Below are 20,764 nucleotides of genomic sequence, written 5' to 3' on the forward strand. Positions count from 1 at the left end.
TATGATTTTTAAATTAATCACAGTTATGATCCTGTAATTTGTCACTGATCCTCTCTTTTATCTTCCCATATTACAGATGCAACCAGGGCAAAAGTCTAATTTTAAAACCATATCATACTTTTTCTGCAAATGATCTTCAAATACTGAAGGGGTTTTCCATTATTCATTCACTTGTCATTTCTGACGAACTTACAAAATGCTCAGGGACAGTCTTTTCTAATGTACTAAACAATGTTTAATAGCTGGGAAATATTCAAGATCCCTTCAAGATCATGATGATGAATGGATTTGGATTTTTGGTCATATTTAAAGTTAAGAAAAAAAGAGTTTTTTAACAACTGTGAAGCAGTAGGTTTAGGAATGTAATTGAAGATTTTACGTTATACAGCTTTCAAGTTTGAATGACAATTTCTCTTTGACCTACATCATTGTCTTACATGGTACAGAAACCGAGCAATTAGCAATTTTTGATTCAAAGATGAAATACTAGTTTTTTTAAGAAATCAATTTTCAAGTAAACATAGTGAAATTTCACCAATAATTTCAAAACATTCAGATGGACAATCCTAATATTGCCCATACATTTTTTTTTCATGGACTTTAAGAAATACTCTGACAGTTACAAGGCTGATGGAGGAAAATTATCCTCTCTGACACATTAGTCAGTCTTGATTAAAAGACAGGCTCACACATTGCTGGTAATACATCACGGTTTTGACCCCACAAAACTTACCATTTCAGCTGTTATGATCTTGGGAAAAATTTTTATATTTGCTAAAGAAAGTAAATCTGTAAAAAGATGAAGAAAATGATCTGTAGAAAGTACTTGACTATATTAATGTATAAGCTAAACTTTGTTTCCTTTTGTAGCAACTAGTTTTAATTTCTCATGTCTTTGTATGATTCAAAAGAGACAAAAAATCCTATTTAACCATTTTATGCAGGGGAATGCACAGTGGAATCAATCTTTTAATCTGCTGCATCTATATGCATAGATCTGACAAGCTCAGCATGACTGAAGTAGCTCGTGCATGAAGTATAGTAAATCTTACGAAAATCGCTGCCTTTTCTGATTCATTAATAATTCATCTGTTCATTTTGGGAAATGCAAAGCCTTTCCTATGTGAGAAGGAACAAAATTAGGTGGTGGACTGTGATCACCTTGTCCTGTCCAAGTCACAGTCTGTATCAGGACAAAACCACTGGATAAATAAAAATGTCTCAGTGCTAAATCTAGAATTACCATCATCTTTGTCCATCCTGTACTTCATGCACCCAGACCACTCTAAATCCAGACCATACCATTGTTTAGGTCCTGATTACAAGGTATTACATATACATGAGTATATATATTTACATACATATAAAAATGTGTGTGTACACACGTGCCCAGGTGTGCAATGTATATATAATATACAATCATGGATAAAATTCTATCACATAAACTAAAGTTATTCTGGAAATACACTTCAAAAATTTCTACTTCATTTCAATGAAAAAAAAATTAGGTATGATATCTCTTCACAGACAAGAATGTGTCTCATTTGGGGCGCAAGTTATATTCTCCTTTGTACTTACAGTTGAAGGCAGCAACATTGGAAGAAACAGATGGGCCGAGTCTGTTAAGACATCATGGCTCCATGGCTGGTGTCACAGCTCAGATGTTGGGGAGTTTTGACAGTGGGATGGCCTAAGCACCAGGCATGCTGACATCAGATGGGACTTCCCTTTCTCAGAGAGGAAGGAGAGCCTTTGCTCAGGAGCAGCGGGTCTCATTGCCACAGCTACAACCAAGCTGTGATGGGGAAGGGACACAATATGAGGCTTGTCTGTGGCAAGGCAATCGGCCTCATCTAACCATGTTTTGAGAAATCTCTTTCATCCCCTAAAATTTTTGACTGTTTCATACCTTCAGCCAAATATTATAGAGGTTCTTTTAAAGATAGTTAATTTTCTTCAAGTTTATGAAAATATTCAGGTAGGAAAAATAAACTTATAAGTATGCCAGACAGAAAATATGGCAGCATGATCTCATCTTACTGGATACTGCAGATCTATACCAGACTCATATGTTAAAAATGGTCCAACCACATAAAAAATGGTCAGTGAGACTTGTACTTTATGGGACTCTCAAGGTGCAAGACTTTAGGAAATTGGATTTCACTAATTCTCATGTTCCAAGCTGTGTGGCAGTTAAAATCATAAGCTAAAAATAAAATGGAATGAAGCTTATAGTTAATGCTTCTAATTCACTGGAATCTAAAGGTAATGTAGACCTGAAAAATGCTTTCATTTCTCTGGATCTGGTAGCCCACCATAAAGCAAATGGTACTAATGGTGGCAGAACATATGTGGAAAAGAAACCCAGAACTATTTTCTTAATAAATGAATAATGCTCCTAAGAAATTTTTATATAAGAGAGGCATAAAATGCAACTTATAATCTTCATTTTCTTGCACAAAATGTTCAGTCCATCAGCTCTTTCACCTTGCATTTTTTTGAAAAAAGGGGTGGCTTTTTCCACACTTTTAACTAGCAGTCATGATTTATATGCATACACACAATTTAGTTTTCTTTAAGGAGATTAAGGCATTTCACTCCACTATATTTCACAGGATATACATTTTCTGTTAAATACTTTTCTTAAATATGCAGATGCTAGTCTGAACTGAGTAGTTTATATATGAACCTTGGGGAGATTAATTTTATTGAATTAGATTTCAAAATTTATGTAAGCCTTCATGAGGCAATGTTTCCTCTTACTGCATTGGAGGAAGTCAGTGAGAGGGAGCTTCCATGACAAGGAAAACTGACAAACTTGATAAGAGACCGTAGAGAGAACTTTGTTGAAGTATTTCTATTGGTTCACTCACAGCAGGACACTTCTGAGAAATTGATGCTTTTAGTGGAATTACAAAGTGCACTTAATGCAATCCAACACACAACAAGCATTTCATTGGTAAAATACAAGGAGCAAAGAATAATAGAGGTTATGTTTGCTGACTGTGATTATTCCTACTGTTTTTCAGCAATAATGAAAGTGTATGAAGATTTTTTCCTTTACAAAGAGGGAATATATCGACACTCCCAGAAAGCAGGATCTAAATGGAAAACTCATTCAGTCAAACTCCTTGGGTGGGTAAAGCACATTCTTTTACTCTTTTTCTCTGCCAGTCATGAGTGTAATAAAATGTCAATGACCAGTCTGTAACCCAAAGATTTGACTGTCACAGATGGAACACTGCTAGCTCCCAACATAAGAGTGATGTTTAATTTTTGCCTTGTCTATGAATTTTAGAGAGTATTGAAAAGAGGTGTAGACCTATCATCTCTTAATCTACTCTTATATTTGTTCAAAACCACCAAATATGTTTATAGAATAAACCATTTAACCCTATATATATATATACATATATATTTAAAACCGCATACACACACATGTTAAATATATATATATATATATACACACACCATATAAAAAACTTAGTTGGGTATTCACAAATACTCCAAGTTGTGAACAAAGTTGATATAATTATCTTCAAATATGCCACCAAACAGAATGCAAATAGAAACATGAAAACTGACAGTGACTTCCCACTTAAATGGCATAGTTTACTGCCACAGCAATCTAGGCTTTCTGTGCCCTGAATAGAAACCAACTGCTGTGGAGATGCTGCTGATTTTATTTGGAAAACTGCCACAGAAGCATGTGGGTAGTACACTAGTGGATTTCCTCTCAAATGTAGACCAGGCCACTATGTTAAGAAGACAAGTGTCTAATAATGCATATGCTTGAATTACTGAACACACCACAAGGCTTTATTCTTTGCCATGGAGGGAATATGCAGGGATGAATTTTTATTAAATCAATGAGTGATTACACAGAAAAATAACTGTAGAATCTCAAGAAAATATTTTATCGGTGGTCTATAATGTAATATAACTAATGATTCCATGTGTGCTAGGAAAATTACTGAGAATATTTTCAACAAGTACTTCAAGAACATAAAATTGCAAAATAAGGTTAATTTTGTGCTTGTGATCTTAGTGAAGACATCTTCATGAAGGGCGTGGGAATGCCCTTCATGGCTGTGGAAACTGCTGCCTATAGATTACAAGAGTGTGCTTGACGGTGGCATAGAAGCAAAGAGACGCAGCAGGCTTATACCAGATCATCTGTGATACTGCTGCAAAAAGTATTGACTCAGGCAAATAAAGGAAAAATTCCCAATCATATGATTATAGAGAATATTGTGCAGTAATGAAAAAGAGAAACTGGAATTTAGTGTAGAAAAATGGGGCACTAAGTTAGGAAAATATATTTATGGAGGACGGATGGTAAGTGTTGGTTTTTGTATCTGTATTTAAGGTAACAGCCGTGAGAAACCGATAACATTAGACAGTAAAATGTGAAGTGCAATTTGAATACTTTAGCTCAGGAATGAGCTGCTGTGGGGCTGAGTTCAGGTGCTAGGAGGGCTGTGAAGTACGCTTGGTGCAAGCATAGGGTGATGACAACTCTTCCCTAAGACAAGCTGCTCCACATTTGCGCAGAATAACCTACCCAGATGAGTGATTATGCAAGAACAGCACCAAGGGACAAAGTGATGGCTGAGGAGGGAGAGAGGAGGAGATAACTAAAGTGCCAACCATATGTGCCAACCATATGTACCAACCATATGAAGCTCAACAGGGGAAAGTGCCAGATTCTGCACCTGAGATGGGGCAACCCTGGATGTACAGACAGACTGGGAAATGAGACGCTGGAAAGCAGTGCCACAGAAAAGGACCTGGGGAACCTGGCTGATTGAAAGTTGAATATGACTGAGCAGTGCCCTGGCCAGGAAGGCCAGCCCTGGGGGTTATCAGTTCCAGCTTTGCCAGCCAGGCAAGGGAGGGGATTGTCCCTCTCTGCTCTGAACTGGGGCAGCCTCACTTCAAGTGCTGGGGGCAATTTTGGGCACTGCAATATAAGAAAGATATTAAACTATTAGAGGGCAACAAAGATGGTGAAGGGCCTTGAGAAGAGGCTTTATGAGGAGCAGCTGAGGTCACTTGGTCTGTTCAGCTTGGAGGAGACTGAGAGGAGACCTCACTGCAGTTACAGCTTCTTGTGAGGGGAGGAGGAGGAGCAGACACTGATCTCTTCTCTGTGGTCAACAGTGACAGAATCCAAGGGAATGGCCTGAAGTGGTGCCAGGGAGGTTTATGTTGGATATTAAAAAGAGATTCTTCACCCAGAAGGTGGTTGGGCACTGGAACAGTTCCCCAGGGCAGTGGTCACAGCACAGCCTGACAGAGTTCAAGAAGCATTTGGACAATGCTCTTAGGTACATGGTGTGACTCTTGGGGTGTCCTGTACAGGGCCAGGAGTTGGATTCAATGATGCTTGTGGGTCCCTTGCTAATCAGGATATTCTACGATTCTGTATTTCTGTGCTGAAGCAGATGCTGATTTAAATGGGAACTGACAGGTTGTGCAAAGAAAATACAGCAACCCTTAGGCAAGGGACCACTATAAGCAAAATGTGAACTCCTTGACTGAGACACAGGACTGTTTGAATGGTCACTGGTGAACACTGAGATGGAGGAAAGACAAGTAATCTGATGTACTGAAAAAGAACTTAAGTGAAGGAAAAAGAAGAAAACTGAAGATGATATTATATATGAAACCCCAGACTTGTTCAGAGTTTAATATGGGGGAATGCATTTTCTTACTAACTCATTTATTTAATTTGAATATTCCTGAAATATCCAATGGATCCAACAGTATAAAGATTTACCAATCCTGAAATTGTCTAAGGCACAAATGTTGAAATGTTGTGGCCTCCAAGGTTGTGCCATATAAAATACTTGCAGACCTGTTTAACTGTAAAAATTGAATTAGATCTTGACAAGTTGCAGACGGTTGGAGCCTTAAGCTAGGTGCTTCTAACAGTGATAAATCCAGCCATAAAATGTGATGCTGCATCATGAACTTTAAACCACTTCATTGTAGAGATTTTATTGTCTTCAGGATTAAGCCATGTCTTTTTAATATAATTTATTAGTTTCAATGAATTTGAATGCAAAATATGTGTTGTGGGTGTGAGTTCTTTGTCACTCATATATAGCTTGGAAGCAAAAGAAAATGTAGACTCCTTGACCTCAATAAAAAACTCATGGGAATCTCATCATAGTTGTACTTCAGATAAAAATACTGATGAATATTTGCATTTTGCTTAGCTGAGATGGCTCCTGGGGAGAAAAAAAGAAGCAGAGACATGCTGATAGGATAAAATATGCAGTTTTTTGTGGGTTGAGATTTATTGTAGGCTTATTTTTATTTATAATCCCTTCCATAAAAGACATTCAATACTTGTAAAAGACAGCCATAATAATGACAGACCCTATTAAGCTGATATTTGTAATATCTCAGAAATATTTTTGAAAATGCCTTAAATTGCTCGTGAATTGTGCAACATATAAGACAATGGAGTGATAAAGTGCAAATACATTTTGGTGACGCTTGCAAGAGCTATTTGTACAAAACCAGAAATGCACATACAAACTGCTCAATTGATCATTGGACCGGAAGGATTTTAAATGTTTAAACTGGCTTCCCTTGTTCTGCAAAGGGGAAATTGCAAGCTATTTTCTATCAAAGGTTTATTTATAAAATCAGCTGTGACGAGACTGAGAGTCTATCTCCCAGTGTGGTACTGTGAGGTATTGTGGGACCTCAGGCTCAGGGAGACAATATGAAAAGACAGAATAGAATGGAAGGAGGAGAGAAAAATGTGGAGGCTGTTGTGGGTAGCAGAGTGTTTGGGTTTGGTCACAGTCTCTCTAGTGAAATAGGGCTCTCAGTAATCTGAAGGCAGGATGGACTGACCCACTGATACTTGAAGAGAGCAGGATCTCTCAGGCAGTTTCTGTGTCTATTCTAGACACAGGAGATAAGCAGAAAAAGTGAATAATGGAGACTGGGATACATAACAGCTAAGTTTTGAGGTCGTAAAGTTAAATTCCTATGCCTCTGCATGTTTCCTTCATCTTTTATAGATATTCATCTGCTCTAGCTCAAGTATCTAAAGGTGAGCTGAATTGCTTTGTTGGATCTGATTTCTCCTTTTAGACTATAATAAAATCTGTGGGATAACATCACACTTAAATAGCCAAAATGAAAAATTCTAGATTTGATTACAGAAATCCCACATGCAATGGCATCTTAAAGTTGCTTAAAACCAAAATGACTGGTGTGTAATATTCATAGTAAGACAGCATTTTCAGAATCTTGCATATGATGTGTGTATGTCCATACATGCATTCATGGATACATACATCCATAATTACAGCTCTTAATGACACCAGAATGAAACCAGTTAAAGAGGCACAACGAAACTGCAAATGGCAAGTGGGACTAAAGAGGACAAACTATTAGTTTGGTAATTTTCATTTTTTCATTGGCACTCTCCTATTTTAAGAAGATTGATGGCTGAAAAATTATATACGAAAATGTCATTTTTATCTCAAGGTCTCAATAAAAAAAATACTAAATTCACACCAAAGATTAACTCAATGGTAGGTCTGTAGATTTAAGCAAGGTTTTCTGATCAAACCAGTTATATTTGTTCTCTATCAGATTCTCTGCAAATTTTTTTGTTGTTGGTTGATTGGGTGGGTTTTTTAAATTTTATTTTCTCTTCTTTCTAGTCTTCTGGCTTTCTTAGTTCCAGCTAGGAGAAGAAATGTAATGTCTATAGGAAAAGAAAACCTGGGGTAGATTTGTTGGTATAAAATGCCATAGTCTGTTTGGTAAGGAAAGTATAGCTCAGTCAAGGAAGTACATTGGATGGAGTAGCTGTGGTTCTAGTTCAAAAAAATCTCTTTTCAAAGTTAGTGAAGTACCCATCCTGTATGTTTGCAGCTTGTTCAGACAAATCTCTCTCAGACTTTTATTTCTGAATCACTTTAGTATCAGTGCCAAGCTACAATATATGATCCATACCTCACTAAAAAGCTGCAACTGCTGAAGCCATGACACTGAAAAATCCAGGCAGGCCTCAAAAGCCCATGCCTTTGGCTGCAATTAAATCTATGGACTATCACTTTAAGGCTTGGAGGAAACAAACAAATGTTATTGAAAGCCTTGATAATCTTTCATGAACAAGATAGATTTTCAACGCTTGGAAGGAATTCAGAATGACAAAAGGCTTTAATAAGAGGACACTGAGATGCACATTAGCTGGAAACACATTTCCCCTCTATTTTAATTAGCAATTCACTGAAAGATTTAAATGGAATAATGCAGCAGATTAAGTGGCTTGGCCAACTACTAAACTGAAACTTCTATGCCCTGAAAAAACATTGGTTGAATGTTTAACACAAAAAGCCATACTAATGGAGATAAAATTGATATGTGAGGCAAAGAGCTTGTGGTTTAATGTTGAGGAGACAGCCAGACAGAGCAACAACATTCTGAGATTTAATACATAATGAAATGATTCACCTATCCAAAGTCCAAAGTCTTGACAACTCCTAGTGATATCTGGGGTTTTGGCTTTGGAGACTGTTTTTCTCTATATTTTTTCTCTTAGTTGCCCTCACTCGATCTTATACTCAAAATAACTCCAAACAGTAACATCTTAAAACTCCAAAAGTCATAACCCAAACTGTTTTGTTCCTGAATAAAGAAACCTGGGCTTGAGTTCCCTTCTTCTTTCATGGGGAAAAAATAATTACTTTTTCACTGTCAGATAATCAACATCAGGTATTAAAGTTAAACATCAAACAGCAACACTCAAACATTTTATAGCAAAGAGAAATTCACGAGGAGATCATGGGGAAAAGATACAGTGTCTGATGATTCATGCAGTTAAATCCATGAGACTGTCACTCATAAAATTCATTACAGTAGATCTGTGGGATCTGTGGCATCTGTGGGAGTGATTTAACTCTTGGCTCACTGGCTCAATTTGACTCATCTCTCGTGTTGAAAAGTCTATGCAAAACTACAATTTCAAATTCCAGCAACCACTTTTTAAGAAGATTTTTCTTGTGGTGAACATAAGTTAGCGACCCTAACCTTCTTATTTTTAAAACAAGATTAAGAATTAAACTTTTATCTAATTGAGTAGATAAAATTGCTAATTTCTGAAGTGTACTAGTCTGTTGTGATCCAGCACTAAGAACAGGACATGACCCACAATGCTTACAACTTTTTTCTCTGGTAGCATTATGACGGTTATACAATCAAATCCAGGAAGAAGCTGAGATGAGAAATTTTTGGACTGCATATATTTGTGTCCAGCAAGCAGTTTAAATCCTTGGTTAATGCAAAGCATTGACTTCTACTAATAACAACTAATCTGCAGAAATTAGCTTGAGATCTAAAACCTGCCATTCCTCTTTATTTTTAAGGCCATATCTGTGTTCTGTTCATACCTTCAGTCTTAAGGAGACAGTTTGTATAATATTATTTAGCACAATCTTCAGAAATCTTCACTGTATTTGCTGTTAAGAGCATTTTACCTACAAAAGTGACTGTAAGCACCCTTGAACCTAGTTTCTGTTATCTGCCAAAACACCTTAGTTTTGATGCCACTGCTGATAACCCTTTTTCTTGTGTTAGGTTATATTTCCCTTTTTAAATTATTTTATTTGATGACTAATTATCAGCTTACATTTTTTTTCCTGATAGCTTTCTTTATGCTTTCCTTGTGAAGTCCACCTAAATTTTAGTGGCGTAGTTTATTGAAAAACAAACTGGGAAATGTTCAAATAAAACCAATTTCCATTCTCTGTAGTACTACTGAAACAGTCTCTGTATTCTAGATTTTTTACCTGTCAGGCAGAGTTGTGTATTCAGGGCTTGTTCCTACAGAGTTAATGTCAAGGGAAAGTTATTACTGAAAAGGACAGCTAAGGTGCCTCTACTATATAAAATTGGACACAAAATTATGAAAATCATTTTATAAGAGACCATAAGAACTCACCCTTTTATCTAAAAGAGCAACAGAATTCTTTTCACAGAGTCACTTGGAACAGGTCTCCTTGGAGTAAATGGAAACACGTTGCTTACTTTTTTTCCTGAAGGGGATTGAATGCGGTTCTGTGAAATTACTTTTTTTAATTCAAGGTTATTTTTGATTGAAGATCATGACAGTTTCTTTTGGAAAAGCTAAGTGGAGTATATCGCACAGAATATTTTTGCCAGAGAGAAGAAAACTCCCTTTCAAAAGTAATTTTCAGTAATTGATAAACAGATCTTCTTAATGATTTCTTACAATCTCTTCTTTTTCTTCTAAATAAAAACAGGAAGTTTGGATATGAAATAGTGTCATGATTTAAGCCCAGATGGAAATTAAGCAGTCACTCTCTCAGCAACTTCTCTCCCCCCACACACCCCAGTGGAATGGGGGATAAAATCAAAGCTGTGGATTGAGATAAGAACAGTTTAATAATCAAAAATAATGGAAAATACAATAATGATGGCAAGTGATAACAAAAAGGGAAAAAGAAGTGCTGTATGATGCAATTGCTCACCCTCTGCTGACCAACATCAGAACCCTCTTGCTGAACCCAGATTGGACGCGTTTCTGGTAACTTCCCCCAGTTTATAAACTGGGCATGAGTCCTATGGTGTGGAATATCCTTTTGGTCACTTCCAGCCACCTGTCCCAGCTAGGGTCCCTCCTTGTTTATTTTGCATTCCTCTTCACTGTTGAAGCATAAGACAAAAGGATAAAAAAGTCCTTACTTAGCAAAACCCAAAAAATTAGTGTGTTATCAGCATCACTCTCATTCCAAATTCAAATCACAGTACTGTAACAACTGCTCAGAGAAAAACCAAACCCTTCTATTCTAGTGGAAACCAGGACATAAGGTTGAAAGGTTTTCTAAAAAATACCAAAGGTATTAGTGATCTAAAGCTTTGCAAAAATAACCCTGAGAAACTCCCTGTCTGTACAAGACCAATAAGATCCAGCATCTCTTTGCTTTTAAAATGGCATTCATTTGGAGTAAATATCAAGCTGGAATAATCACAACAGCAAACAAAAGAGTGTGATTAGATTGTTTTGGTCATCTTCCAGAAAATACAGTATTGTTCTCTAATGGATGTTGTCCAAGAATGTGTCACTTTTAAGTCTCTGTCAATTCCACTTGGTAACTAATTACACTGGGAGTTTAGTTACTTCATTAAACTCCTCCAGGATTATGCTTTTTTATTTTTTGGTTTTTTTTGTTTGTTTGTTTGTTTGTTTGTTTGTTTTAAATTTTGGTTTTGGAGATTTTGAGGGACCGATCAACAATTTCTCTGAGCTTTTGCTTTGCAGGGAAGATGATCTGGAATGCTATCTAGAGTAAGCTGGATGCAGCCATCACTACCTCCACTGGAGGCTGAGGCTCAAGTAGGCGATGTGGAGGGGGAGCGGTGGGGGGGACCACCAAAATGTATCAGGGGAGTCTGCTCTATCTTCTCTTTACTCACCCTTTGCAGAGAAGACAACAAATGTCTGCCCTGAGCCTTCTCTCCTGAGGGCTGAACAAAGCCAACTCCCTCAGCCTCTCCTCATACGTCATGTGCTCCAAACATCTCAGTGGATTCCTGCTGGTCTCTTCCCAGCCTGTTTATGCCTCTCCTGTGTGGGGAAGCTCAGAATTGGGCACTGGACACAGAATAGCAGTCCCAAAAAAAGGAAATCCATCACTTCTCTTGACCTGCTGGCTGCACTCTATATTTTAATTTACTTGAATTTAGAGTATTTGATGAATACCCATAGGCATTGATTAGTAAGAAAGTAGCTCTTTCCAAACTGTAAATAAAATGCATATCTCAAGTGCCTATGTATCTATGATGACACAAACCCTGGGAAACTAAATTCATGGATACATTATAGTCAAGGATAAGAAAAAGTTTCCTTTTCTATCATGGCTTATAAGTCTTCTTTTATTTAGAAACATTTCTAAGAATCAATTAATTCCTGTCAATGTATGAAACTAGAAGTTGAGTCTTTTAGAAAATAACAAATGTTAGAAAAACATTTAATCACAGGAATGTGACCCTGTGGGATATTGTCATACTCAAGCAAGCAGGAGAAATTATGTGTAGTACGAAACGCAGGAGTACATGAATTTCAATTCAAAGCAATTTTCTGTCTTTGAGACTAATGTAAATATTGGACTTTCATATTACAGCCGATGTATTTTTTAGTAAAATGGCCACGAGTAAAGAAGTAAATCTGAATCTGATATGAAATTCAAAAGCCTACAACTTTTTTAAAAAAATTGTGATAATGACAGATTGTATCTGAAATATTTGGCAAAGAAATGGCAATTATTGAAAATCCCTGAACATTCATGTGGTAATTAAAAGAAAATGCATCATGAGGTCTCTTTAAAAGAAAAATAATTGCATTCCAGGCTCATTATGGCAAATATTGTTTTTATGATTCCTTGAATTTAATCATCAGTAGCTACAATTTGTGCTTGCAAATACAATCCACACTTCATCTCTCTGCTAGTCACCAATTTATCTTCCTTTCCTTTTTCCCTTTGGCTGAAAGCACAGGTATTCCATGTGAATGATGGTTCACTGTTAACCAAGGAGAGTTGATGTCACTGTTGTTGCTCAAACAAAAGGATGACAGAAAAATCCCATTTTCCCCATTCACTGTATGGGATTCCTCATCATATTTTTGCTGGTTGCCTTTGAAAATGGCTGGAGCACTGCAAATACAGCTCAAACAGGCAGTGTTGATGGGATATACACCAGTAAACACCCTGTCAATGGCATTTGATATATCCTAGGACTAACTTCACACCGGGGAAAACCATCTAAAAGTTCACATCTTTGTTTTTCTTTTTATTTGTGCCCTTTCATAGGCACCCAAGCACGATGAGCTGTGAACAGTAACTAGACAAGCATTCCTTGTATAAATTAAAAACAAGACAGAGCTCTTTAAGCTCCAGCAGAAAACCCATGCAGACTTAACTACCTTAGGTGTGCAGTGCAATTCTTGCTCACTGAAATACATCCAGGTGATTGGGTTGGAACTTCTTCCCTGTGTATAAAGTGAGACCTAAAGATCAGAGTACTAAGCAGTTCAGCTACAGCTATTCCTCTGTGAAAATCCTATCACTTGGCAGGTGGGGAAAATATTTCCAGAAAAGTTAGCATGCCCTCAAAGATGACAAAATCACCCAACAACCTCCCCCCCCCCCAACAATACAATGAAACAGATTAGGCTGTCAGCAGGCCAATTTAATCTGAGAAAAGTAAGGAGTATTTTCAATCCCAACTCAGCAGCTATTTCTGTAAAGGTGCTAGATGAGACTTTTAACAAAAATGTTGCTAGGGATCTTCAGTTGATTTGAAGAAATATGCTCACAATAGTTTCAATATTTCTACACAGTTCAGTTCAGCAGGCAAGCTCTCCAGAAGAGAGAGTCTGTCAATGAAAACAGGTTTTTGCAATGAAAAACTAAAACTAGACTTGTGTTAACTTTTTGTAATAACTAATGGCAATTTGACTTGTGGTTAGCAAGTCAGCAGGTAACCTCACTTGAATCATCAGAGTTTGTTACTCAGGATTTGTTCTGACACTGATAATGATTACAGCTAATGCTTGTGTTTTCTGACTGCTTGTTTCATCAAAGTACCATTATTTTCTAAAAGGTGGGGAGCATTACCTGACAAAAATGGACAGAAACAGAAGTTTTGGGTAAGTGAATGCTTGGGACAGTGTTTTGAAGCAGATGAAAAAATATCTCAACAGCAGAGATCATCTAAAATCTACTTCTTTACTCTCTCTGCATTGATTTTTTTCCTTCACCTTAAAGTGTCCTACATAATTCTATTCCCTCTCTGGCAACTTTTATCATGCTGACCCTTGAACTATTGCATCACCTACCTCAAATTCAAAGCCTGTTTCATCCCACCTATACCTGTGGTTTTTCCTACACTGCCTTTTCTGTTTCAAATCTTATTCAATTTTTCAAATGTTATTAAAAATTTCTATGAAGAGTCAGTTCTTTTTGATGTCTGCAAATGAAAGTCAGTAAAATTAATCAATAGTAATTGTTAAAATATTTGGAAAAGACAAATTTTCTGTTTAAACAGTGTTGGAAATTGTTATCCAGCCATCAGAATAAGCCCCCAAAACTAAAACCAATCAAACTAAGAACATTTCCTTTAAGCCATTTAGAATAAATCAAATTTTATCACTCGGACTATGACTAACAGCTCATCCCATTATTCCTGTGTTCATCTGAAGGTACTTTGGTGTTTACACAGCTGATGGCAGGGCTTATGGTAGGTAGTTTCACTGCTATCAAAGGCAAAACCTGCTGAGACTACTGAGACTTCATCAGAAAATAAGTTTCTTAATATGTCAATAGCTACCTGAATAAAATGTCATTCTTTAAAAGTCAGCTTACATATCTATCTATCTATCTATCTATCTATCTATCTATCTATCTATCTATCTATCTATCTATCTATCATCATCTCTTTGGTACATCTTTGACAGGTTAGTTGGAATTCTGACCATTGTTTCAACCACTTTCAGCAGTAAATGGTTGAATATTCATTTAATGATTTCTGCTTCAATGTATCAAACTGTCTTATAGAAATACTATTCCATTTTTACTAACCCTGATTTTGGAACTGAAATTTTGATCAAACCAAAAAAGGAACAAATTATTTGAAATCAGAAAAAGATACATGCTAATTCTCAGTGCACCCAATCTGAGAGACTCTGTTCCTTAAAGAGAAAGTTAACACAAAAGATTAATTTTGCATTTTAAAATAATATTTTAAAATTAAAATAGATAATTTTTTCTGTTTTACTTTTAGATTGCTGCAAATTCCTGGGGAAAATCCTGGGGAGAAAATGGTTATTTTAGGATACTTCGTGGACAAAATGAGTGTGATATTGAGAAGCTGATTTTAGCTACTTTGGGACAACCATAGTTTATCTGTACCATACTCTGCTTGATGTATCTATTCTTTCCATCGTTGTATATTGAGTCTTTATGGGGGAAAAAATGATGTCTTCTCTCTAAGTTACCTTTCTAATAGCCCTCATGGAGTCTTCCTGACTTGAACACAGACATCATAGCACTCTTGGATCTCACCTGGTACAAAAAACCCTTTCGACTAAAAGCATGTTATATCCAGGACTACTGGAAACCTTGATGTCTCACAGAGCAGGAAGTTCCCTCCTCATTGAACAATGCCTGAAAAAAATGGAGTTACAGTGTTAGCATTAATCTCTTTACAATATATATACTCTGACCAGAAATGATTTCAGAAATATTAGGTGCTCTTCCAAACAAAATTGGCCCAGACAGCTCATGGTTGTACTGGATAATATATTCCAAAGAAATGTAAGCAGCTCTGATCCTGTAGTTGAAGAATTATTTCCTATCCACCTTTACTTAAAACTAAGTAGATAAGTTGTATCTATGTATCAATATATCATCCAGGAAATTAATTTTTTGTAGTAGATCCCACAAAGTTGATGCATTCAGTGTAATACAAAAATAGCTTGTAATGAAAGTGTGTTCCTGTTCCTGCAACCACAACCAAAATGGTACAATTTTAATAATGTTTTAATTAAAATAAAATGAAGAAGAAAATATAATTTCTTCCCAATTCAGTCTAGACTAGACTAATTCCTGAACTGCTTGCCTTCCACTGCCTGTGGAGAACCTGAGAACAAGCATATGCCAACATTCCCAAAAGCCAGTTGCAAACAGAAAGAGATGGAAAAGGTTTTCTGGTGTTTGTCTCAACTGACATGTCTGTAATCCAGGCTCAGTTCCTGGTGTTGGTGATCAGGATCACTAGTGCAAATGAGACACACAGAACTCCTGATGCTTTTTCTGTCTGAAGAAGCAGCTTTTTGACCCACATTCCCTCCTATAAGCATTGCTGCAAATCTTGACAAGTTTGAGGACTATTTTGCTTATTTGCTGATTAAAATATCATTATTGAAACTATTGGCATAAGAAGAAATTAAATAATTTCTAACCCTTTCTGTTTCAATTAATCCAAAAGCCAAATGCCAACTGGAATAAAATTATCTATGAAAGAAAACATGGCACGTTAAATAAGCAGGGGGAAAGAGCTGCCATGAAATATCAGTGAACAAAGAACTTCCAGGTGTACCTTCAGCATGTTTAATAATGTTTATTCTTTCTAGAATAAGAACCTGTTTTCTAATGTCACCAGCAAGCTCATTCAAGAATTTTTCATGGCAGTGGTATATGACAAATGCCCATGTCTCTGAAATAACCTCTTTTCATCTAAAGCTAAGTGACAATTTATGTTGCGCCACTTAAAGAAGCTATTGTTAAAATGTCAGTACCATATTGCAGCACAACAAGCCTTCTGTGGCCTTTAGTGTCATGTAGTAAACTGAATTTAGACACAAAAAACCCTTTATCACTTGAAATTTGTAGCAAATTGTAACACAAGCAATCTTAGAAGCTCTAAATGCTGTGAGAGAAATAACTCTTCTAGTTTTAGTGAGCTAAGCCAGTACTTGAGAGAAAAGTATACTGAATCATCTGCACACCTATTTCCGAACCTCTTAGTATGTATTGATTCCATAAATGTCAAGATTTCAGGAGAGTATAATTTAACTTTGAAGTGAATGACACTGTAAAAACATGTTCAGTAAACTCTGGAGGGGATTACTTATTTCAACTCCAAATTGGCTTGCACTGCTGTGGCTTTTACTTTTGCCAGTGGCTGTTGCTGCTCCTGATTTCCTTATGAGACTTTCCTAAGATCTGGTCTGTGATGTTAAGCTTCTAATTTAAGGTAGTTGCTTTGTCCTGGATGCTCAGAGTGAGATTTCTCAAGGAGAGCTTCACCTGGGCGTGCTGAAATTAGGGAGGCTTCACAGCTTCAAGCTGGCAGCCAGCACTGGGACTCACATCTGCAAAGCTTTATGTGCAGCTTAGTGCAACTTGTTTTATAGGAACACAACCTGAAACAAGAGGAACAAGAACTCCCATGGACATAAGGAATTTGCATCTAGAGCAGGGATGAGACAAGCCCTGAGAATGACATGGGAACTGTTTTCCTGTAGTTGCAGGGTTCACAGAAAATTGCCAGACTAAAGAGCAATCCTGAAGAGAGGAGCTACACTTCCAGAAATCAGAATAAGAGAAAGATAGGTTTGCAAATCTTTTCAGTGCAATATTTTACTAGAGATGTGACAGGAACTTGCACTTGGTCACTTAATGCTATACCTACCATTTGGAAGTTGTTTCCTAAATGAACTTACATCTTTGCACCCATTTGTCCCTGCAAGGACCAAGCCTTTTTCAGGATGGAGGCTAGGTCTCTGCTTCAGTTAACAGAAAACTCTAACATTGCTTTATTCTAAAGTTCTCCTGCATCCCCTCAGTCAAGATACACCTGTATCCTGTTACTATGTTTGTTTCCAGACAATGTGGAGACTCCCAGCTCTCAACATTTTCTCGGTCCCATGTTGTTCAGCAGTCACCCCAAATCAAGGATGGTGGCAGAGGTCAGTGGGTGAGGGCTGCAGAGCAGGCAACTCTGACTCAAATAACTTTAAGCTGCATATTAGAGATAGAATGAATGCAATGAAAGAAATAATTTCTCTTTTCTTTATAAGTCTAGCTGTCAAATACACACACTATAATACAGTGAATGTTATTGCTTCATCTATAAAAATTTATTGTTTTGTCTGGAAATCTTCATCATGGAGCAGCACTGAGCAAAGCTTTTCCTGGAGAAGGCAGCTGAGGAAGAAGCCTGAGGCAGGAGGTCAGACTAAGCTCACCACTGAAATCCTCTGTGCTTTAAAGTTTTTGTGTCTCTTGAAGCTGTGGGCTGCCTCAGGCTCTGTATGAAATATTTCATGCTCATCTGGATGTTTCATTCAGATCTTCCAACAGTGACAGCCACACAAACACATAGATGGGAACTCATTAATTTAAACTACTGCCTTAATATAAGCACAACTGCAATTCCATTGCAAAACTCTGGAGACTATAATCTTTTATTTCTCACTGCAGCAAAAAGAGCATAAAAACACAAGAATAGTTCATTATGTCTATCAAATAATGATACACAGCCCAATGTGTTATCAAAGAAAAATTTCTAGAAAACTTATCAGAAGACAAATATTTAGCCCTAGTGTGCTGTATTGTCATACTGTGAAGGACTCAGCTGTTGGTCCAAATTAATCAGCAATATTGCTATTGCATGTAGTTATAATACTGTTCTCTCTCAGAATCACAGAATTGGAAAGGACCTCTAAGGTCATCAAGTCCAACCATTAACCTAGCACTGCCAAATCCCTAACGTGCACCCTTAAATGGCACATCTACAGCTCTTTGAAATACTTCCAGGCATAGGGACTCAACCACTTCCTTGGCCAGACTTTTCCAAGTCTTGAAAAGCCTTTCTGTGAAGAAATTATTCCTAATATTCAATATGAACCTCCTCTGGCACAACCTGAGGCCATTTCCTCTTGTCCTGTCACTTGGCAGCAGATTAACTCCCCACTTTTTGATAAGGTGCTCTTCCAGCCTCCTTTTCTTCAGGCTCAACAAATCCAGTTTCCTCAGCCTTGTAAGAATTGTGCTCCAGCAGAAGGGCTTCTCTTCATCAAGAAACTTGGAAACAGCAAAACTGGAAAATCAAGGATTTAGAAACTGCATGTCTTCGTTTTTAAACTACAGAAGTTTTTAACAGCACTGTGTGCTACTAGCTAGCAGGATCCACTACATGCGAAAAAGTGTATTAACAGTGTGACCTCAATAGAACCCAAATTGCTGAAGTCTGTGAAGGTCTTGACATCAGAAGAAAGGCAAAAAGCGTAGAAGAAGAGGGAGGGGAGAAGTAGTTTAATAATTCTTTCTGGTTTCCACCAGGTGTGGAAGCAAAAATTAATTGTACTTTTGTCTTGGAAACAAAATTCAGCAAGTTTTGCAGGGCTTCAGCTCAGTCTACAGCAAAAAATAAGGCCCTATTTATGGATTTTTCAGCAAGTCTGGGCCAAACTTCAGCAAAGTCTAAAGCAGCAATATGTTTCAACTAGAATAATCATCTTGTTATAGTTCCACTCCACCGAGTCTGGTGTGAAACCCACCTGTTTCACTCTGATTTTCTTCTTGGAAAACTAACCAAAATCAAAATGGACTGTAACAGGAGATTACCTCAACTGCACTGAAGGAATGCACCTTCCTTCAGAACTTAAAAAAAAAAAAAAAAAAAAAAACCCCCTGCATCTAGATCTTTACCCTGCCAAATTTCATACAACACTGCTGCAAACAAAAAATACTAGAGCACCACAGTGGTAGCTGCCCTAGTGACATTTTCAAGGTAAATAACTGCATAAGGATTCATCCAATAAAAAAAGACAGAGGGAAAAAAACACAACTAATCACTCATCTTTTCAAGCCCTGAAGAATTTATTGTTCCATTAAACCGGAAACCTTCCTTCTTTGAGTGTAGCTTGGATGAACAGATGGCATTTCACTAGTTGGCTACTTTTAATGTGGATTTTCATTCGCTGTTCTGATGCTTCTTTGTCCCTCATGGTGTGCTGCCTTTTAATGTGTTTGCGTTTCTTGTGTTACCTTTGTTATTACTGACATGCTAATGTTTGGGACACTGAAGGTGATATTTAAATAAGGTTGAAGGCAAGCCATCTGTGTATACTTAAGAACTTGGGTTCCCATAAGTTTCCATGGTATTTTGGAAAGGCTGGTGGAAGTTATTTCAGGAGAGCAGAAGAACAAGAAATTTAATGGAATTTCTGTGTACAGAATTTTCTCAATGGACAGGCTGCCCAAGTGCTAGTAGCAGAAAGGGAAAGAATATAAATGGGCAAAACTACTTTGATTTCAGTCTGATTCTGTTCTGCTCTTTCACAGAATCATAGGATCATAGAACCATCAAGGCTGGAAGAGAGCTTTAATATCATCAAGTCCAACCATCAACCCAGCACCACCACTGTAACCCCATAATGATTAAACCGTATCATCCAGAGCAAGATCCAGATGCTTCCTAAACACCTCTGGGGTTGGTGACTCCACCACCTTCCAGGGCAATATAACAGCGAATTTTATTTTTCTAATATCTAATCTGAATCTCCCCTGTCTCAGTTTAAAGCCCTTTCTCCTCATCTTCTCACTGCAGACACAGTAGAAGAAACCAGCCCCCACCTCACCACAACCTCCTTTCAGGTAGTGTAGAGAGCAACAGTCCCTCATGAGACTGCTCAACATTTAAAAATCCAAGCTCCCTCAGCCACTCCTCATAAGACATGTTTTCTAGACCTTTCCTTCATCTAAGTGGGCCACTTTTTCACAGAAGGCGATCAAGCTGGTGAAGCAAGACTTGCCTTTGTAAATAACATTGGCTGGGCTTTATCCCATAGTTGTCTTGCCCATGCTGTGGGATGGCACTCAGGATGATCTCTTCCACAACCTTGCCTGGAACAGAGGTCAGGCTGGTAGGTCTGTAGTTTCCCTGATCATCCTTCCAACTCTTCTTGTTGATGGGCATTACATTTGCTACTTTTTTTCTCCATAGCACTATCTTGGGTCTAGAGCTCCTCTGCAGGAGAACTTCAATTCAAAATGATGGGTAATACAGGTAGTCAGAGTGTTCAGAACTGCAAAAAACTCAGAGAAGAGAAGGAAGTTTTCTTTCTAAAGGCATGTTGCTCAGTCTACAAACTGTGAAGGTACCTGTACAGAAGAGATGAATTTGCTTTGCTGAGAACATT

The 20,764-nt window shown here is 37.4% G+C and overlaps 1 protein-coding gene across 1 annotated transcript in view; it reads left to right on the top strand.

Moving 5' to 3' along the window:
- Positions 1 to 15,185, top strand: part of TINAG (tubulointerstitial nephritis antigen) — a 38,544-nt gene extending 23,359 nt beyond the window's left edge. Inside the window, exons 9-11 of the mRNA XM_030945878.1 lie at positions 3,030 to 3,135; positions 13,660 to 13,705; positions 14,839 to 15,185. Of these exons, the coding sequence (XP_030801738.1) occupies positions 3,030 to 3,135; positions 13,660 to 13,705; positions 14,839 to 14,955 (269 nt within the window). The 3' untranslated portion in view covers positions 14,956 to 15,185. The remainder of the gene's footprint in view (positions 1 to 3,029; positions 3,136 to 13,659; positions 13,706 to 14,838) is intronic.
- Positions 15,186 to 20,764: the final 5,579 nt, after the last annotated feature.

The sequence above is a fragment of the Camarhynchus parvulus genome, chromosome 3, assembly GCF_901933205.1.
Source record: "Camarhynchus parvulus chromosome 3, STF_HiC, whole genome shotgun sequence".
Classification (NCBI taxonomy): Eukaryota; Metazoa; Chordata; class Aves; order Passeriformes; family Thraupidae; genus Camarhynchus; species Camarhynchus parvulus.